Source organism: Varroa jacobsoni, unplaced genomic scaffold (assembly GCF_002532875.2).
Source record: "Varroa jacobsoni isolate VJ856 unplaced genomic scaffold, vjacob_1.0 scaffold_740, whole genome shotgun sequence".
Classification (NCBI taxonomy): Eukaryota; Metazoa; Arthropoda; class Arachnida; order Mesostigmata; family Varroidae; genus Varroa; species Varroa jacobsoni.
Window position 1 is genome coordinate 232,686 of NW_019213642.1, and position 19,464 is coordinate 252,149.

Consider the following 19,464-nt stretch of genomic DNA (forward strand, 5'->3'; position numbering starts at 1 on the left):
CGCCTGCCTGCCTCGAAGTAGCAGTAGAACATCAGGAAGTGGAGAACGTAATGGTACTGGCGCCGATGGGGTTTGCGGAAAGCCCTGTTGCTCTCTGGTGGCTAAGCAACTTTGATAACGGTCGGTGTGGTCGGCTCGGGCTTTTCGGTTTGACGTTTCCTCCGACGGCTGGCAAGACTTGTGAATACCTGCCAGGGAGTATTGCTCAGTGTGAGCAAAGGCAAAAGTAAAAAAAGGATACATGCTTGAGGCGAACGCAGGTGTCTCGAACCCCGAAGATGTGTTAGTCCTCCTCAAACGAAAAGAAAAAAGATCTCCCGTAACTGAAGAGAGCAGGAAGAGAACGACGTATTGCCGCATTGGCTGTAAAGGGCCAGAGCGGAGGAGTACGTGAGGGAGGACCCAAGCGGCTTCAGCATCAATAACGCGTAGGAACTGCGGTAGAGGCAGCAGGAGCCGTAGAAAGATTGGCGGCTGAGTCGCCGGGATGGAACGGGGCTGCAGGACGTTCGCTACTGGGCAGACACAAAAAGCGAAGTTTGCCCGTGGATGATGACACATGACGTCTTGGGAGCATTGTGTGTTCCACCGCAGATCTTCGCATGAACGGCCACCATTAGCAACAGCAGCGGCAGTAACGGCGACAATGGTAGTGGTAACAGCGGCTCAGCAGTTCGCGGAGGAACAGCAGTGTGCGAGCAGCCGAGCAACCTGCTGGACTCCCGCTAAGAATTGGACCACTGAGATTCTCGTGCTTCCACTACTGTAACTGTTGTTGTTAGGCGGTCGAGTCCCGCTATCATTGCTACCGATATTAGACTAACTTCTGCGGTAAGTGGACCCATCCACTGACGCCTGGGATAGGCAAGGAGTAGAACACGGTCGTTGGCACTGATAGGCAATAAATAGACAAAAAAGGGTAATTGGAAAGACAGAGAGGCAGATTCAGACAAGCAAACAACCACTTCGTCTGTGGGCTGTGTGAAAACGACCAAACCTTTTCGGGCACATATCGATCATACGATGAAGCGCTACCACCGTGTACCAGTGATGTTGGTGCTATTTAGTGGGAATGCTTGGTTTTACTCCAAAGCAAGATAGTCAAGCACACTAAATAGTATTGATATCGTTGACTGACAAGATTGTCCGCGTTAATTTTTTAATAGCTCACATGCTGCTTAGGTTAAATGTGAGCTGTTATTCAGCCTTCAATACTAAGCTTATTTCAGTTACAGGAATTGTTATCACCCAATAGATCCAAAATATATCCGAGTTTTTTAAGGTTCAAAGATGAAATCTGTGCCAGTAGCTTTTATATGAGCGTTAGACGCATCTCTTAGGTATATTCATCGAATACTTGAAACGTTTTTTGCTTTCAACCATGCTTATGTAATAATTAAATGAACTATAATTGCTGGCTGTTACAGTATGTGGTGGACGACTTCAGGCTCGAGCAGGTGTCCAACATATCTATTCACACGTCAAATATGGCGACCAGGACTATAATAACGGCGCGGATTGCGATTGGCTTTTGGAGGCCGAAGGCGGTACCGGTTTTGTTCGATTGCAATTTATGGCTTTTGAACTGGAAGGCAAGTGACTGATGGCTATATACCATTGTGTAGAGTTTAGGTCAGCTAATGTAAGCTACGTCTAAAATTGCAAGCTTTTAAGCTTGTAAGTAACGAAACGTGATAGGTATTCATATATCTCTAATCAGCAGGCAAGAAAACAAGGGTAATCCTTGAAAACTGCTTAATCAACAGACTGTCTAAGTACGATTCTCTTAAAAGAAATATAGTAAACCTAACACCCTGTCGACGACTCTGATTATGAGGAGGGTCGACCTAGCAAATGTCGCTACGCGTTCTTTACCTTCCTTTTTAAGGGATGCCCAAAATATAAAAAATAGGAAGTATCGGCTATCTTTTACGTTACGCACGAGTTGCATCTGATACCAAAATATTTTTGGCAGATGTTGCATGGTTTCAAGTTCTTGAAACCGATTTCTTTGCACGGTCAATACGCGATTTTGCTTCCAGTAAAATGTCAAACGTTCGAGGTTTTTTCGTGAGTGAAATCATCTTAACAATTATGCAGTCTTGAAGCCAGAGGCAAAAGCATATCAAATATGGCTTGTTTTTTTACGTTTCTTTTTACTCGCCTACTTACTTATACTTCATTGTGCGACCGTACCTTTCGAATGGATAACGGCCGTATGATAATTTTAACCGTTTTCAACTGAACACGGCCGTAGCAGTTGCGAAGAAGATGTTGTAAATGTCGCTGGCAAATACTCGTTCTTCTCACTTGCCTCTGCTGCAAAATACTCCATGTACCTCATCATATCTTCGTATCGACTGCCACATCGTTATGTATCGTCCCGCTACAGATGCTGTTGCTGCTGGCGCCTCTATCATCGTCGTGATCGTTATCCTTTCTGCGCTGTCTCACCGACTTCAGTGGCTTTTTCCCTTTTTCGTTCATTGTGCAGCTATTCTTCTTCTATATGTCCTTTTTTTCGTTGCCTCAATGTTGTCGTTGTTTCCCTCTTCTGCCAACTTTGTCTTAGTGTCGCAGCGACTTTTGTGCCTTTTTTGGGATGGCGTCCCGCTCCTCATACTTTTTCTTTTCTGTTTATCTTTTGTCTTACAACGGGCAAGGAAGACAGACTTTCCTTCGCGCCGTGCCCCACGAATACTGCTGTTCCAGCATAGACCGCTCTCCGAGCAACCGAGCCCGCCCCTGGCCGACTGCGGATGTTCCTGCGTGTTTTCGTAGGTTACTCAATGTATTTGCACGCCTATCCTACTCCCGTGATCTGTTTCAGCTTTCCCCTCGGTTACTCGCATGTTTCCCCGCTAACAGCAGCCCCGATTCTGCCTCAACACCACCGTTCCACTCCAAAACGGCCTGTATACTGCTTGTGTGTATGAGTTGCCCCCTGTCCTCTCCCAACCTCTGTTGCCTCTGTCATGCTCATACTTTGGCTGCTGGGTCTGTCTCTATTTAGCGGGCTTGCTGCTTTGTTTGGGCACATGAGCTCGTCTGGTTCGCCTTCGACAGGCGAAATTTCACTGCGTCCTCCTCTCTCTGTCCTTTTATTTCGAGTACTCAACCACCGGCAGTAGCACGACCAGAAGAAGCCGTAGGATTATTACTTTCCAGTCGAAGTCCCGTCGTACTTGCTCGATTTACCGCTACTGCAGTTTCCGCTGTGGCTTCGGTCGCCGCTACCGCTCCTTCGATTTCTCTATTGGGCCTCTTGTTGTCCTGAAAAATAACGACGCCCACCGTCACCAGCGGCAACGTGGCTAAGGGCTATCCCTTTTTCCGACATTTTTCTCAACGATACGCTGTTTGACAATGCATCTCTACGCAGCGGTTGTTACGACCACTATCACCGGTTCTTCGCACACTTCACCAGGCCGAGTTTGTATTTCTCACACCCCTTCCACACTGTCCAATACTTTCTTCTGCTCGATCACTGAAGTTGCCTATCTGCTCATCAAAGTACTTCTTTGTTCAGAGCAAAAGTAGAACGCAACGGACCTTCGACATTGTTCCCAGCCATCTAACCCGCTTCAGTAGAGCGTGTCTAGCTCGCAATTTGTAATTAAGATTCGAGCCCGAGGATACACAGTTTGACTGTGTCTTTAAGATGCAGGTTGAAGCTTTTAGACGTAGTATGAACCTGGTATTATAGCAATCACGTTTTACTAGAGCTGAGATCTATAATTAATGGGGAAGACCTTACACTTTTTTTTGGCGAAAATGCGAGTTTATTAAGTTGACATAGCAGATGGATACAGGCTCCTGAAGCCAATTTGCAACAATGTCAAAAAAGCTGAAGTTTTTATATGAGTATGGACTATTTTATCGAAAGACTGAGCTTCAAATTATTCGCGAAATTCATCATCATCATTATCCGTTTAGCGCTGCTAGTAAAGGTTACCACTCAGTAGTTCCGCCCAGTAAAAATATAGTAAGACCGCAAAAAATTTTTCCCTTCAGACCAAAGTGACGTGGATTACACCATCCGGAGACTGGTGAGATGTTGCAGTTCTCATCAAAACAATTCAATCTACCTTGGTTCAATCTGCCAACTAACTGACTGAGTAATTCAAATTGTATACAGAATTATCTAGCTGTTTCAACAATTAATATCAGTGATGTTATCTTTTACATGCAGGTGATAACCCTACGGATTGCGGGTACGATTCGCTGACTCTATACGACGGCTACGATGATTCAACGGAACCCCTTAATGTATTTTGCGGAACAAAGGTTAGCATCTGATGTTGTACCCGTACGTCGGTACGATACAGAAACAACTGCTTTGAAAAAACGAATGATTCATATGTGTAGAGACTTGCGATGTCTTCACACTGAATGCCTCGTAGTACAATGATGTTTGTCTTAATCCCATTGACTTTCAGCTGCCCTCCGATGTTGTGACGGGTCCCGTTTTGTTAGTTCGTTTCAAAACAGACGACAACATTGCGGCTAAAGGCTTTTCCTTGGCTTACTCACTGGAAAGCACGGGAAATAATATCTCGACCGGTCTAACGCGCATTTCACTTAAGCCGCCAGTCTTCTAAGCAAATGCCAACAATGGCCCACAATTGAGGGGCTTCGCCCGTAAGAAAACTGCTACTGTAGTTTCCACTTGCAACAATTATGCGATACGTCGTGGGTCATCGTTAGGAACAAGGGATCTATTCGAGGAACATTTTCGTCTAAATATCAATTGCGCTTCCGTTTGTTCGTCCTAATGGAACAAGCAGGACCTTTGACTAGTTGAGAAGGGAATCAATATATTTAGATCTGTGTATAGTGGTAAATACTTCTCATGACTATAGTTCTTTTTGTCTATGTCGTGTCTCCTTCATACCGAAGAGAACTGAGCGAGTCTGTCTGAGAGGCGTTAAACAGTAGCGAGAATTATGCATTCTTCATTGTGATGTGCGAAGTCGTTAAATGGCTAATACTTCACGAAGTTCGAGGGGACGAGGCAGCCGTTAACAGTGACAGATAACCATATTTTGGCCGATATGATGTTCTGAACTTATTTTACAGAGAAACTTGCTTTCCGGACTAGAAATATAAACGCGGAAAACTATATTTAATGAAAATCTGATCAAGACGTTCAGACGTTCCTTGCAGAGTAGAGTAGACAGAACAATTTGCTTAGCAATAACATCTTATGTGCGTGTTGCCAGTGCACGAAGCTCTATCAGTCTATCCCAAATATGTGATACTATATGAATACTTTTATGGCAATAGAGTTGTAACCACCTGAGTTTTTGCGTAGCATTTTATGCCATTTGTCGACTAGCACCTTTTCGTTCTAGTAGTAGCAGTAATAGAGCAATGTATTGGGTAGTTATGTGGTTCGAACCCATTTATTGCGGCTCATTTCGTAGAGAAAGGCTTCTACATTTTAATAAAATTCACTTGACAGGTGTCTCTTGACTCACAAGGGATGACACATTATTAAACTACTAATGTTCAAAAGTATTTTCTATTTGTTTTGCTCATATGTCTTGTTTGGCTAATATTAGAAAACAAATCATCATAGAAATCATTCCGCACAAGCTTGCGCTGTAGCTCTTTTGTCTGTAAAAGCTCTCGGCGGCAGTGTTTGTACAACAAAACGTTTGTGTGCGTGTAACGAAAGCTCATGAAGATACCCATCTTGATCATGAATCACCAAGTAAAGGACATGCGCTAACGATTATGGGAAGGAAAGAAGACAAATCAAAGTGCCAACAACAACAGCAAGTGATGGAGCGACCCAACGCCGATTAAGACAACTATGAACTGCAATCGATCGATACGCTATTGTACATAGAGTTTATAAATTACACTCATTCGTTTTTACGACGGAGTAAGAGAGGTTAGGCTCGAATCACAAAAATACAAACGTACGGCTCGAAACATTTTCCATACAGAGAAATTTTACCTCGAAAGTGTGTATAACATGTCACAACGCCATCGTTAAACCGGCACGTTACGCGAGCTGAGGCGAGTGATTGCCTATCAAAGAAACGAGGCTTGTGAACTTGAAAAATTCGATTTTAAACTAATAATACCACAGTAAAAGGGTGATGGGCATATTTCCAGGGTGGACGTCTCCTATTTGAGGGATATGAGTGGTTTAAAATATTGGTTATACCATTGACTAAACGATATCCTTGCATCACCGCGTCCAACCCGAAGGAGAAAATAACCATGCGTCGATTTAGCAGTATATAACAATGTTCGGAAACTGTCGAAATTTTGAAAGATATTGAAGGCGTTGTCTAAGTGGAGTGTCAAGTTCGTCAGGTTGATTATTATAGTACAGCTGAATTGGACATAGCATCGGCCGACAGGTGTGTCTGTGTTTGTATCGACCATAAGTTGAAGGACGGTGTTATTTAGGCCCATGTTAACATCAACGGTCTTCACCAAAGGCAAATCATTCAGATATTTCCGATCTCGTTGTCGTCTGGGTCGGCAAACTGCAAGGCCATGCGACTAGGGGTAGTTACTTTAAATAAGGGTAGTCGAGTTGAGATAAATACCGTTTTTATAACATGTGAGAAAAGAGGCACCCAGGTGGGGTGAAACTAGCCCGCGCTGATAACCATCTGTTAATAACGGAGATCGAAAGTAAACTTGTTGACCGCAACCGCACAATCGGAATTTAAGTCTGGGAAAAATTAAATGTCGACGAAAACGAATACCATAAAGATTATCGCAGGGATAAGAAACATTCTAAACGGACAGGGCGCGTTGTTGTACATAAGAGTTTTACGATAATTTTATGCATTAGTTTCATCATTACCATTACTGTCTACGTCTGTTCTTTGGTACTTTAACTTATCATGTGTACGGAATAAATAACAAAGTTGTTCTAGATCACAAACAACTTTTACCACCGCGAATGAGAAAAACTATAATGACAGGAAAAATGTAATTGTGTACTACTAGAATGCTATTCCATTTCCACAAATGTGTACATCAGAAAAAAACACGGTACAAAGCAATTTGCCGTGTACCGCGTCTAGGTAAGAGGATAAAGACCTGATCAATAAATATGATTTATACATAAGGGCACTGCTTTCATATTTATTATTCGTGCTAACTATGGTTTTGTGTTTTGTTTTAATATATATATATATATACATTTTCGTCCACATCCTCTATAGCGTGTGGTAAAAGTGGTTCATAAAACTGAACTGAGGACGGTGCTTTTTACCACGTTGGGGCTGTGTATAGGCTACATTCAGGAGCGTCTCGGACCATTCAAAGCGGACCAGATTTCGAGAAAGTGTGACTTCCTGCAAGAGGCGGGCATCCAAAAGTATTCATATAACGGGCCGCTTAGTCCACAGTTGCTTGCTGTGACTCACTAGCAACGTTCGGGGGGCCGATTAGCCGAAGCTATATTCAACAGATAAACTAGAAAAAAGAAAGCAACGCAAAATTCCTCACGTTACGGGTATAAGTAGCAAATACAATGCGATAGGTCTGGATACGGGTTAGTACTGTTACGGTTACAATTGTGGCTATCCGTCATACAATAACCATTTGCTTCCAGCACCGTTGTATAAAAATATGGCTGTTATTACTGTTATGTTCTCGTAATCTCTACTTTTCGATTGTACCCCGTAGCCGCGTGGGTCTTCCGTTCTCTTTTTATACTTGTCCTATCTGACAACCTTTCCGGTCCCGTAAAAGTGAGTGGCTGCGTAGTAAGTGGGAGGAACTAAAAAGAAGCTTAAAAAAAAAAAAGAATTTTACGCTTACCGTAGAAATTGGCAGTAGTACAGTGCACAAGTGCCAAAGAAAACATTCGCTTACCGATGTCTCCCGAATGCCCTTCTCGCACAGGCTACTGTCGTAGCGGGCTCCCTGCCACCTGCTGGGTCGTACTATTATAGAATAGCCTTATTTGGCCGCATCTGCCCATTCCCCCGTCAGCTTTTGCTATTGGTGGAGCGCGTCCACCGGAGCTTACTCTTCCCCAGTAGACAGACGTCGTCGGCGTAGCAACAGGGTACATTTTTAAGCAGATCTCGAGACTCACAAAACCACATACTCACACACGCATACACTCACTCAGGCACATAAGCCTGTACAGGCGTAATACCCGTAGTTACTCTGCTTCGTTCCGTGACGGACAAGAAGGAATCGATAGTAACATGCAGCGCCATTGCTTCTGTCCTCTTCTCAAACGAAAATAAGAGAAAGCTAGACATGCACGAAGAGCAAGTATCCATACATACATGCACGGAGACATGCGATCGCACTAACATCAGCAATAGCAAGGCCGGCAGTAAGCAACAAGACGGCCCGAGGACTGACACGGACCGAGAACTCTGAGAGATCGAAAGAGAAACGAAAGATAAATGAATAAAATCATTGTTCGGGAAAACGCCAGCTTTCCTCTGCTGCGCCTATCCACGCTTTTGTATCGGTCTGGGACTTCAGTCACCGTTCCTTTTCCCATCCTCAGTTGCAATACGACGAAGGCGACGACGACGACGACGACGACGTAACAAAAGTCGGTCGATTCACTGACGGACTGAAATAAAGGAAAGTACAGTTCTGGGTAAAAGTAAGCTACCCCGTTAAGACACTCCCGCTAGTGCCAGCAGTAACAGTAAGACGAGAATATTTATAGGAAGGGGACGTCTGGTAGGGACAGCATGCGGGCACAGGGTTAAAACAAATAGAGACACACTCAGGTAGCGACAATTTAAATCTAGCCGAAGCAAAAAAAGAAAAATTCCTCTTTCTCTTATCTGAGAGAGAAAGAATGATAGGGATAGGTGCACAAAGAGACAGAGAGAGAGTTGGAAGAGATCGTGCGACAAACGTGAGGTGATTTGTAACATCGCTGTAGTGGCACTTCAATGATTTGGGACAATTCTGAACAAACACGTTGCATCGGTCATTACGCGCGATGGGCAACTAGTTAACTACAGATGTTACAGTTGCCCACGATGTTGTCGACTAAAATTGGGCCAACAAGTTTAGCTCTCGAGAGGAGCTTATGATCCCTTGAAAAATGATCGATTGTCCAAATGCTACGACTTGATATGTTTGAACAGACTTTATTTGGGTGTGACGACGAATAGAGAACCAGACCGGCGATATGTACATACACATTTTCAGTTTTCTACAAACTCTGAGTTTTTTAAATTAAAATGTATACAATAGCTTAATATAACATCGTCTCACTTAAATTACACTGCGAGTTTGCATTGGGCCCGATAGAGGGTGTTCTCAATTAGCGGCCTCTTTGACACTTCCGAGACTTAGTCAACTGGACCGGAAGCTTGGTCGTGCATCAGTCCATTTGACAATATACAGAAATCTGTCAACATGATGCTGTTTAGCTTCTATTGATTGAATACACAGACCTTTATCACTCAAACTGTTCACTTCTGTATCCGGAGACAGGGGCACAAAATGTTCATTTTAATCATAGTAGTATTTCAAATTATTTCTGGACATTATTGTCATGACAAAAGCAATCCGGCCGTGTAGTACACATTGATGGCAGCGTATTTTTCACTTCGCAAATGACCAAAGGTGCCTTTTGGAGGTTTCTGCCAGCCATGTGTTTCTCTATGAACCACTGATGTTCTAATGGGCCTGCGTAGGTATCGCTTTTATATGTTGCTGTCTCTCGAAACAGAGCTCGTAGTATCGGAACTGCCCAAATATATTCTGAAATATGTATCAAGGTTCTGATAATGGATCCATGTATTATACTTCAAACCTACACATACATCATATGTCTATCCCTAATTAAAACCTAATTGTAGAGCAACGTTATTAGGCAAATAGTGTGCATGACTTAACAAGAAGTAGTTTTCATTGATTTTTGTCGTTTATACAACGTATGAGTCTATTAGGCAAACGAATCAAAATTCCCATAATATACCCCCATTTTGTACCCACTAAACACCTACTGAAAATTGCCTATGTCGACGATCAAATATTCTACTGCAACTAACTTATTTGATCAAAATAATACCAGCTTTAGCCGGAACCGCTAGGGCAAGGTTCAAAACTGTGCTCATATATCAGTTTTAGAGAGCTCTTCGAGCTGCTACGCCACAGCGATCGCCTTAATCGATACTTGTCTGCACAGTGTTAGGCTGCCCTTTTGGGTCGGACGGTTATCCAGTGATGATGTTGCCCGTGGTTCAAGGAAAGTTGTCTGACAGGCTGTCTAGTAGTTGGCTGTGTATGCTACACCTTTTATAGAAATCTAGTTACATAGGTTAATTGCCTGGATTACCAATGAAGCAGCATCAAACCCCCATGAAAATTGAAAAAGAAAATAGGGAGACATAAGGCCACGACCTTGGCCCTAGCTGAAAACAGGGAAATAGTGGTCTTTCCGGTAACGCCGCTGGCTGTTTAGCCTTTCGCGGTACAGTATTGCTTTTTTGTGTTTCTTCCTTATCTTCGTTTCAGTACTCAGGCCAGACACCGGCTGTAGTCGGGCTGAAATGGGTCGAAGCTGATGCTGCTAGCCTGGAACCGCACGAAAAGAAGAAATCAGGCATGCCTCTTTTCACCGCACCTAGTAGCGTGAAAGCAGCGTGAGGGGCCGCTGGTTTTCAACCTCTATCATTCGCTTACTTTGTTCGCTTCAATTCCCGACCGCCACCATCTACTGTCACTTGGTGAATCGCATGAGAAGGCTCATGCAGCGGTGCTTGCAGAACGAGTGATGATCGCTTAAACGATACTGTTTAGTCGGCCGGCCCTTACTTCTTGCCACATGGCTGGAAGCAATGCTACCGGGAGTATAAGCAATGCAAAAATGCGACTCTGGCTGTGGAAGAATGCACGAATAGAGTACAAATAGAGATTGATTTGCAGAAGGGAAAAATCTGAAGGTGGGAGTGCTGCTCAGAACCTACGGAGAGACGATATCGACGGCGAAAGGCAGAGGGAGTAGCTGAGCACAACTTTATGAGTGGATAAAGTTGTGCTGCCCCCTTTCCAATGGGGACATTAACGAATGAATTGCCTCGAACAGCTCTCGGCCCTTCGAACGAATCATAGTGCCTTGTCGAGCTGGATCATCAGTCAACTTGATAAGTATTTTACACACATATACTAAATGATGAAAGCGATGAGCCTAAAAGAGGCGCTCATCAGTAACGCACGTAGCAGTTGATGATTTACAATTAGTTTTTTCCCATTAAAACAAACAATTTCATTAATTTCAATGACCATGATGCCCAAAAAAGCTGTTTGTAAATCCCTTTCACACTCCATCGCCTCGAGCGTTTTTTTTTACATACAGTAATTTTCACACGGTACAATACAGTAAATTTCAAATGCTTATACGAGTTGCTTATTTAGTAATGATCAAGATTGGAGACGAAATTAATTTCTCTCGGGGATTGTATTTCTATCAGTACTGCAGTAAAGATTCTTTTCCATAGGTAATTCCTTGTCGTAAAGTAAAAAAATAAAAAATAAAAAAAAAAGTAGAGGTGTCGAATCTTTACTCGATCTTATTTTAGGTCACGCTTGAAATTCAGAGACCTATTTAACGCATGTAAGGACGCATATGATTTTGATACGAGGTTGATGTTGACCCGCTAAGCTCAAAGCGTCCGGGGGAGGAAAATTCACTTAAACAGAATCAGTATTGCGATACACGTTTGCACAGTCGGTCCCTGCTGTGTTGATACTTCAGGACAACGAACGGCATTTCCGCTAGCTCGATACCAGACGATGGTTTACAGAAATAACTTAAAGGTACAACTATTATGACTGATTGATTAGGTATGTACATATTAAAAAATGGCACATATTGGGAAAGTTGCCTGAATCACAAAGTCACATCTCTAAGGAAGGATATGAACATGCACCATTTGGTCGTGGAACACGTCAAGCCCAACATTTGCTCAAGGTCGCAAAACCAAGTCACTCGTTAACTTGTTATGTAATTTTAGTTTTCACTTGTAACTTATCGAATATACGAATTTACATATTTTATTTTTAAATGCTATGTTGTCGTGTAATTTTAACTTGCTATACGCTGTCAATCCGATAGAGGCAAACGTTCTCCATATTTCTGCAAGATTAAGCCCCTGGTCTTTTTTGCAATGGTTGGAACAATCATAAATTAATGCGTGATTTAGCTAAACATAGAAAATCTCGCTTTCAATTACATTCTTATAAGTGCTGCTTTGAAATCAGTTACTAGAGTTTGAAGAGAGCTTACTTTTAATTATTTTCACGGTCCTGTTGTGCTGTAGCGGAGAAGCGAACGGTAGTAATCTGCACACTACCAGTGAACGTAACGCTCACAAGGATTTTCCTTTAAATCGCTTGTAGCTTGCAGGTAAATCCTGCAGGTGATCATCCTGATTGGATCAACATGATTAAACCACTCAATAAAATGTGTTCCTTAATTACTGTGCGTTCACTATAGCTTTGGATTAGTATTTTCTTTACTCACGGCCTTATTTTTTACCTTTTTCCTATTCTGCTTGGTCTGGTCTTAACTACCTGAATTAGGCCACTGTTTGCGTGTGGTGATATTCGCGGCTGTTTCTGTCATCAAATATTGCATCATTGAAGATCGCGCACCCAAGTCAGCCATTCTGTACAGTTTTCTACCTCACTTACATTGTAGCTGCCTGCTTTAATCACCTCCTCTCCCTCTCCAGTGGGTGCCCAACGTGCTTAGCGTGATGTTTTTCCCACTTTTTGACCGATTTCGTCATCAGTGATGGGTCCTCCGCAAGTGTACCGCCCCGTTACACGAAGAACTGCGATAGAGTTTTTTCTTAACGTGTTTTGGGATGACGCAAGCAGTGCGCCTTACGCTACCTTCCTTAACGTATCCTCGTACGAGATGACTCTACTTAATATTAGCCCTCGAACCCCACTCCCAGAAGATTTCCATCCTCAAAAAACCACCTCGTAACCAGCATCCCTATCCCCTTCAGCCCGCAAGCACTCCCTGTAAATCAAGCGGCCGTCATCTTTGCTACTGCCACCACTGGTTTCCTCGTCCTGCTCATCGTCGAGCTCGCGTTGGAAGTACTGGCTTTCGTTCGCCATCGTTCCCACTGACAACGTCTCCGAGTAGCATTCGTTCGCTGGATGACTTTTTGATTACCTCTTCCACAGAAGATCCATGAAACGCGGTAGTTGTTTCGAGTTCTCGTTTTAATGCTCCGCAGCTCTGCTTGTCTAGAGGTTCCTAAAAGGACCACTATTCCGACACCCGTTAGCCACGTTTCCCCAATTCATTCTCTAATACTACCTAGAAATTTGCCCGTTGCTCCTTATCTTAGCTCTATCTTCTTTTTTCAACTGGAGTCAGAGGGCAGTCAAGTGGCAGGGGCCTTGGGGTATGCTCACGACTCAAATGCAACAATAGCAAAAATTTAAATCACTCACAGGCTCCAGCGGCGGAGTCACCAGCGTCCGCTGTTAAAAATCAGGGAAGTTTTTTTTGCAAATGTTGCCGAAGTTTCTTTTCTTCACTGAATACACTAGTTTATTAATAATTGAGTGAGAATATCTATTTAATCTTAATTGAAACATATTTGGGTAAGATAACGATGACAAAGAGCTGCAAGATCGGTTACGTGATATAATAATTATTTCGGAAAACTCGCCGAGTTCTCCAAACTAAACCAAAACTTATTTAATCTATCATCTTCTACTACCTGGAATCTTTCTAACAAGCTTCAGTAAATACGTGATATCTGTTTTAGACCCAACTTTTTTTCTATTATATAAACACAGAACATACTGCCAAAAAGAGGCAATAAGGGACGCTTCTTTCAAGACTTAACTATGTCTCTCTCTAATCATTTGTGTTTCATTCTGACCAAATAAAACTATATTTAGAGCTACTGATATTATAATCATTGTTATTTAGTACTAGCATTAGTCTACCTCGACTGTGTTGCCTTTTACGAAATGACGCGTAAGACACGAAATGTCTAAGCTATACATTTTCGAATGCATTTTATACTAACGGTGTAAAAAAGCTCTATGAATCATAAACTTCTCAATTACTCATACTCCAGCATGACGTGGCTATAATCAAGGGCGGCGATTCACTTATGCGGCATGTTCCACGCATAGACAGGCGTCGCTTAGTAGTACACAAGTAGGGGGCGGGTGGTCTTGCCTCATTGAACGCTGAAGGTCGTTCAGCGAGGTAGAACCACTTCGTGGCACGGGCTACGAACACTTAGAGGGAGTAAAGATGACCAGCTTCCAAGAAGCGATGCTGCCTTTCATGCTTTCTGTGTACATCGGCCAGATATGGAAAGGAAAGGAGAATGAGATGCTTCAACTACTCCGGCTAGTAGTGTCGCTACCGTGACACTAACCTCCTAGAATTTAATTAGAAATAGATAATAAAGATCTGCAATTATACATACATCTACCAGTCTCCGTCTCTCTCGCATGTACGTGTTTTCTCGCGACTCTTCCGCCTTGACTGCTAAACCTAAAAAGCAGCAAAACATGGAAGAGAAAAGAAAAAGATGTATAACAACACCGAGTACGCAACGGCCCGACACAGGACGGCAGATGGCAAACACACCAAAGCGTATTTATCTATTTTGAAATCGGCTCCTTTTGCGAATGAGATAATTCTATCGTACTGCGTTCCTGCTTTCCGACTTGCAGCGTGAGACCTGCAGCGCACGTTCGTGTAGATGCTCGTGGTGAGCTGAGTCGATGTAAGGCGGGGCCCTCTATCTCGGGAACATTTCATAACATTTGCATAAATATTTATATAGCTTTTCACCGAGCGAGCGAGCAAGTAAATAACCGCAGCAGGCAGCGAGTGATTTCTGTCACGCCCCCTCTTCCACATGCGTCGCAGATGATAGCGGAACAGCAACGATTGCACCGTATAGGACCGAACCTAACCGTCGTAGTGGTCGGAACTTGTCAGGGCTGTGAGCTTGCCACGATGGGTGTGGATGTGGCTGGTATTGTCGCTATGAACCTATGAAAACATACAGCCTCTGAGCGCGATACAGTTCAACGAAAAGAGGTAAAAACTTAAAAGAGGAGACTGACACACGGACGGACAAAAATCAGAGGTCATCTGATTTCTTGTGAGTGGTTACTCTCACGATGGAACGCGTTATGTATGAAGAAAATACGTACATATATGTATATGAGGTGTGTGTGCCTGAGGACTGTTTTTACTATGTTACTATATATCCATATACTTGTGTCAACGTCAGGCCTTAACTTATTGTGCAGGCAAGGCTGGCCCAGCACGCGTTGGACGATGACTCATCCCTAAATATTTTGAGGTCTGAACGAGAATTGTAAGTAACAACAGTACTACAAACAAATGATGTTCTTCTGAACTAAAGGTAGCCTAGCATTCGAATATGCGTAAAGCAAACGCATCTCTGTTTACCGCTGATGAGCGAGCTTTCCGGAAGTTACTACACAGTTACTAATTAAGGCCAGCATGCCTTGGCCTGGACTGACCTCGCCACCGCATCGCTTTGCTCTGATCTGTCTGCGACTATTAGCTTGGATTCGCGTTAATATCATGCTAACGGTATCTAATGCTATGGCCTATCCGCAAACTAAAGTTAGAAAGATAACGTGCTACCTTGTCTAACTAGCATAGAAAACCCAAATGACATACACGTTGACTTATAGTCATCATCTTTAAACTGTTTGTTTGTAAGTCAAACCATATTCACTTGTGCAAGGAATTCAATAGCTATCTATTTCGATACAAACTGACTCTTTTTTTTTCAACATGTGGCTTGTCGAAATTCCGCTAAAAAACCACTTACAGATTAAGCGTATTAACATACTTGACCTCCTATACAAAATTACAAAACCTCAATAACAATAATCTGTCGTTCTACGGTTAACGTACAGCATATCTGCTACCTTGATATCGTCCGGTATAGCTGCGGTTGCATTGCATCTGCACGCATGTCGTGGCAACTGGTAATAAAGATGCATAGTTTGAAATAATAAAAATAAATTATATAGCGGAATTAGCAATTTTGATTAGAACGATTTTGCCGAGGGTTAGCTAGTCTATCGTGCCGGCCCCCGACTCCCGGCGCTTGCCACTCACCGTTTCAGAACACCTCCTCGTAAGGGGGCGCGCGCACATATATTGCTTCCTAGGGGGGCGGAGCTGCCATCAGTTCAAGGTTGAAGCGGCCCAGTTCACGTACGAAGCGATCGGAGGTCTTATTCATCTATATATGTATATGCATTGTGCTCGTTACCACACACACACATATATAGCATCGACAATAACAACAACAATTAGAACACGTCTAGTCCTATGAGGGCCATGTTGACCACTACTCAGCTGGTCAAACATGCCACTGGCCGAACGCTTCATTATGATCTATTAGGACCATTATCATGAAAACGACTGCGGCACAATAATCGTGTGTGCGTGTGCATGGGCCTACATAAATAGCGTGCCTTTGGTAAGCTAGGACGCAAGAAAACGATCAGAACTATCGCATGAGAAAATTTGTCACATGACAGATCTATGTAGCACATAAATGTGTAGCAGTTCGATCTTGTCATAAAAAGAAGACGCAACGAATGAAGTACCAGAGCGAGGAGATAGTTAAACCGAATGTTACAGTATGTGCTTCTTCGTGTCTGGAGACCGTTTGTCCTATTTGTATGCCTGCATGAGGTATACAAGCTGGCGCAAAACAAATTGTCCAGTTGATTGTTTAGTTTAGTAATTTTTTATCGGGATTAATTGTATTTTAACGTACTTTATATGTAGCGCTAAGGGAGAATTTTCCTTTCTCTTTTGTTCTAATCTATCTGACAGTCGTTTTTTAGTAACTGTACGGTTCGTACAACATCAAACGCGTTTTTGTTTGTTACTATACTATATATGGTTGCCGTAGACTCTCTCCAAAGATTTATTCAATACACAAGTTACTGATGTGACATGTCGACTTTATTAGCATCGTGGGGTTATTTTCAGAATACCCGCTGACGACGCGCGAAGCAGGTGGGAACGAAAGGCTTGATCTACTTCCGAAACGCTTTTCAATCTTGCAGTATCTTTCTAGGGCTTGCAAGAGTTGTGTCGGTAGAATCGCATGGTGGGTAGGCAGGCGGCTAGAAAAGTTGTCGTTTATTATTATTATTACCTCTAGAATATTTGCCCGACTTAAATAGAGAATTTAGGGCGGCTCGGAATGGTTTAATTGCCAAGGCAATAGACCGGCCGTTGCCCCGAATTTTGCTGAAGCAGATAGCGCACTCTGGATCCGGGAAATTCTCGCCAGCCACTGACCAGCCGTAAAATCAACAAAAACCAATAGTGTTTAATATCTCACTTGCCACTGTATAGACACACATACTTATATCATAAACGCTAAATAAGGGTAAACTAATACTTACCAGCCAGTCGAGCTTCGATGTCTTCTACTTTAAAGTCGGTAATATTAGCTGATGTATTTTCTCTATGAGAGATGACTTCATTCAAAATACGGAAGCTCCTTAGACCGGTGTAATAATATATCATTATGTTATAGAATTTTACAAATCTATTTTTCGTATTGTCATAATACAAATTTAAGCCTTATGGTCGAATAGTCTTTAACGGGCGTAGATTTATTTGCATCATGCGAGAAATCACAGTGTCTATACTTGGAAGTGACTGACCTTCTGGGAAGTCGAAGATGTAATGACAAGATGTGCAAGTTCTATGTTCTTCTAAGAATATCTTGTAAGCTCACGCACGGACGTCAATAGCAAGACACACGTTTGCACGTTTACGTGCATGCGTTTTCTATTGTGTGAAAACACAATGGCAACTTTCGTACGTTCCATTAGGTGCTACGAAGTTTCCTCTGGTGAACGATGAACGTATACACAAGCCTTTCGTCGTCCATCGTTGGTGTCCAATACGCGCACGACTTTCGCATTGCTGTGAAAACATACAGTTAATTATTGAATGAATACTTACTCATATGAAGTACGCATACGGCAGGCTGGGTAAATTTAGGAAAAGATGAAATATAGGGCGTTATTTCTTGCATCCCGTAGACTGAAGAAGGTTTCCTCTTTGTTAATCGACACTAACATTTTCGGCCAGGCCAAAAGTAACAATTTGGTGTGCAAATCATTATGTAAAAAAAAAAAACTACAATCATATTAGGAGATTGTTATGAATTAGGATTTAAACGCACGCTTTTTTCGTTTACCCTTGGAAATGCGGCACTCAGACACCTTCTTTTCTAGCTCCATCTCGAGAAGGTTAAACGACGATAATAGCATTCCTGTAAGCCAATAGTTGAACGTTACCAGATAGAACAAATAATGCATTGAGTTAATCAAGACGATTAAGAACTGTAAAAAAAAAAAATGAAAGCTACTCATTAGAATTCGGCATGAATGTCCAGCTGTTCGTTCTAAATTTCTGATATAACAGACCACCACAACTTGATGACTAACAATGGTGGTAAGTTAATTAACACTAACTAATGATGAATACATCAAGATCATAAAATCGAACAAATACAATCAATCAGTCTGTCTCCAATTGATTGATCGATCGATTATCCCCGAATTTCTTTAGGAAGCCTTCCGTTATAGAGGCACCTTATTTTATCGTCTTCCGGGTGCAAGATCCGCTTCAAATTAAGATTCTTTAATGATTGTTTTCGAAGCATAGCACTGGACCAAAAGCGTTGTATAGGGAAAAACGCGTCCTTGAAGTAACTCACCTAATGGATCGAAAAAGCTGATATATATAACTCCCAGGGCATAGGACCATACCGCTGGTCGAGAGATATCTTCGACACTAAGCTTTTCTTCACAAAATGCAAAGCATATATGCTTTGGTACAGCCTGAAGACGTTCAATGTATTAACAAGTTATTCAGACATTTATTGCCTTATTGATCAATACAGAAGGAAGGTCAGCTTAAAATAGGGATGAGGCTAGCCCAGCATGACAGCGGCAACATTCAACCAAATCAAAATTTCTAGGTGTAAAAAAGCAAAGATCATAACTTAAAATACAGAAAAGTAACTGCTGCGTTGCAAATGTAAGTTAGAAGAGAAAGATTTATTAACAATTCGAAGAAGAATATTAGTACAGTAAATACACTACGCACCTTTTTATAGTCTGCATCAGCGTTGAGAAGGCTCTGAACCTAAAAAATCAAAAACATATGTCGGCTGATCGTGGCACGTGCACCAATGTATTTGCACAGGAGACCCTTTTCTGAGTACTCGGATCCGAGATTTTATTCCAAAAAAAAACTAGAAGTCCCTTAGTAAACCTATGTCAAGCTATGTTTATCAATGATGTTTCATATAATACGTCTATGCTTTGCTGAGAATCTTATTGGTTCTACAAAATGTACAATTTATACAAAGCCATTCCCTTCAACAAGGCCTTCTATCACTAATGTGTTTATAAAAT

At 42.3% G+C, this 19,464-nt stretch overlaps 1 protein-coding gene and 1 long non-coding RNA gene across 2 annotated transcripts in view; one reads left to right on the plus strand and one right to left on the minus strand.

The window, feature by feature from the left end:
* LOC111263176 (protein tolkin) overlaps positions 1 to 7,135 on the plus strand; it is a 111,821-nt gene extending 104,686 nt beyond the window's left edge. Inside the window, exons 21-23 of the mRNA XM_022838049.2 lie at positions 1,428 to 1,592; positions 4,193 to 4,287; positions 4,440 to 7,135. Coding sequence (XP_022693784.1) covers positions 1,428 to 1,592; positions 4,193 to 4,287; positions 4,440 to 4,601 — 422 coding nt within the window. The 3' untranslated portion in view covers positions 4,602 to 7,135. The remainder of the gene's footprint in view (positions 1 to 1,427; positions 1,593 to 4,192; positions 4,288 to 4,439) is intronic.
* Positions 7,136 to 16,966: 9,831 nt separating this feature from the next.
* On the minus strand, positions 16,967 to 17,737 carry LOC147753105 (uncharacterized). Its single transcript, XR_015312187.1, has 2 exons — positions 17,434 to 17,737; positions 16,967 to 17,148 (listed from the first exon to the last, which is right to left on the minus strand). It is a non-coding gene; the product is annotated as an uncharacterized LOC147753105 (long non-coding RNA).
* Between the last annotated feature and the right edge of the window lie 1,727 nt (positions 17,738 to 19,464).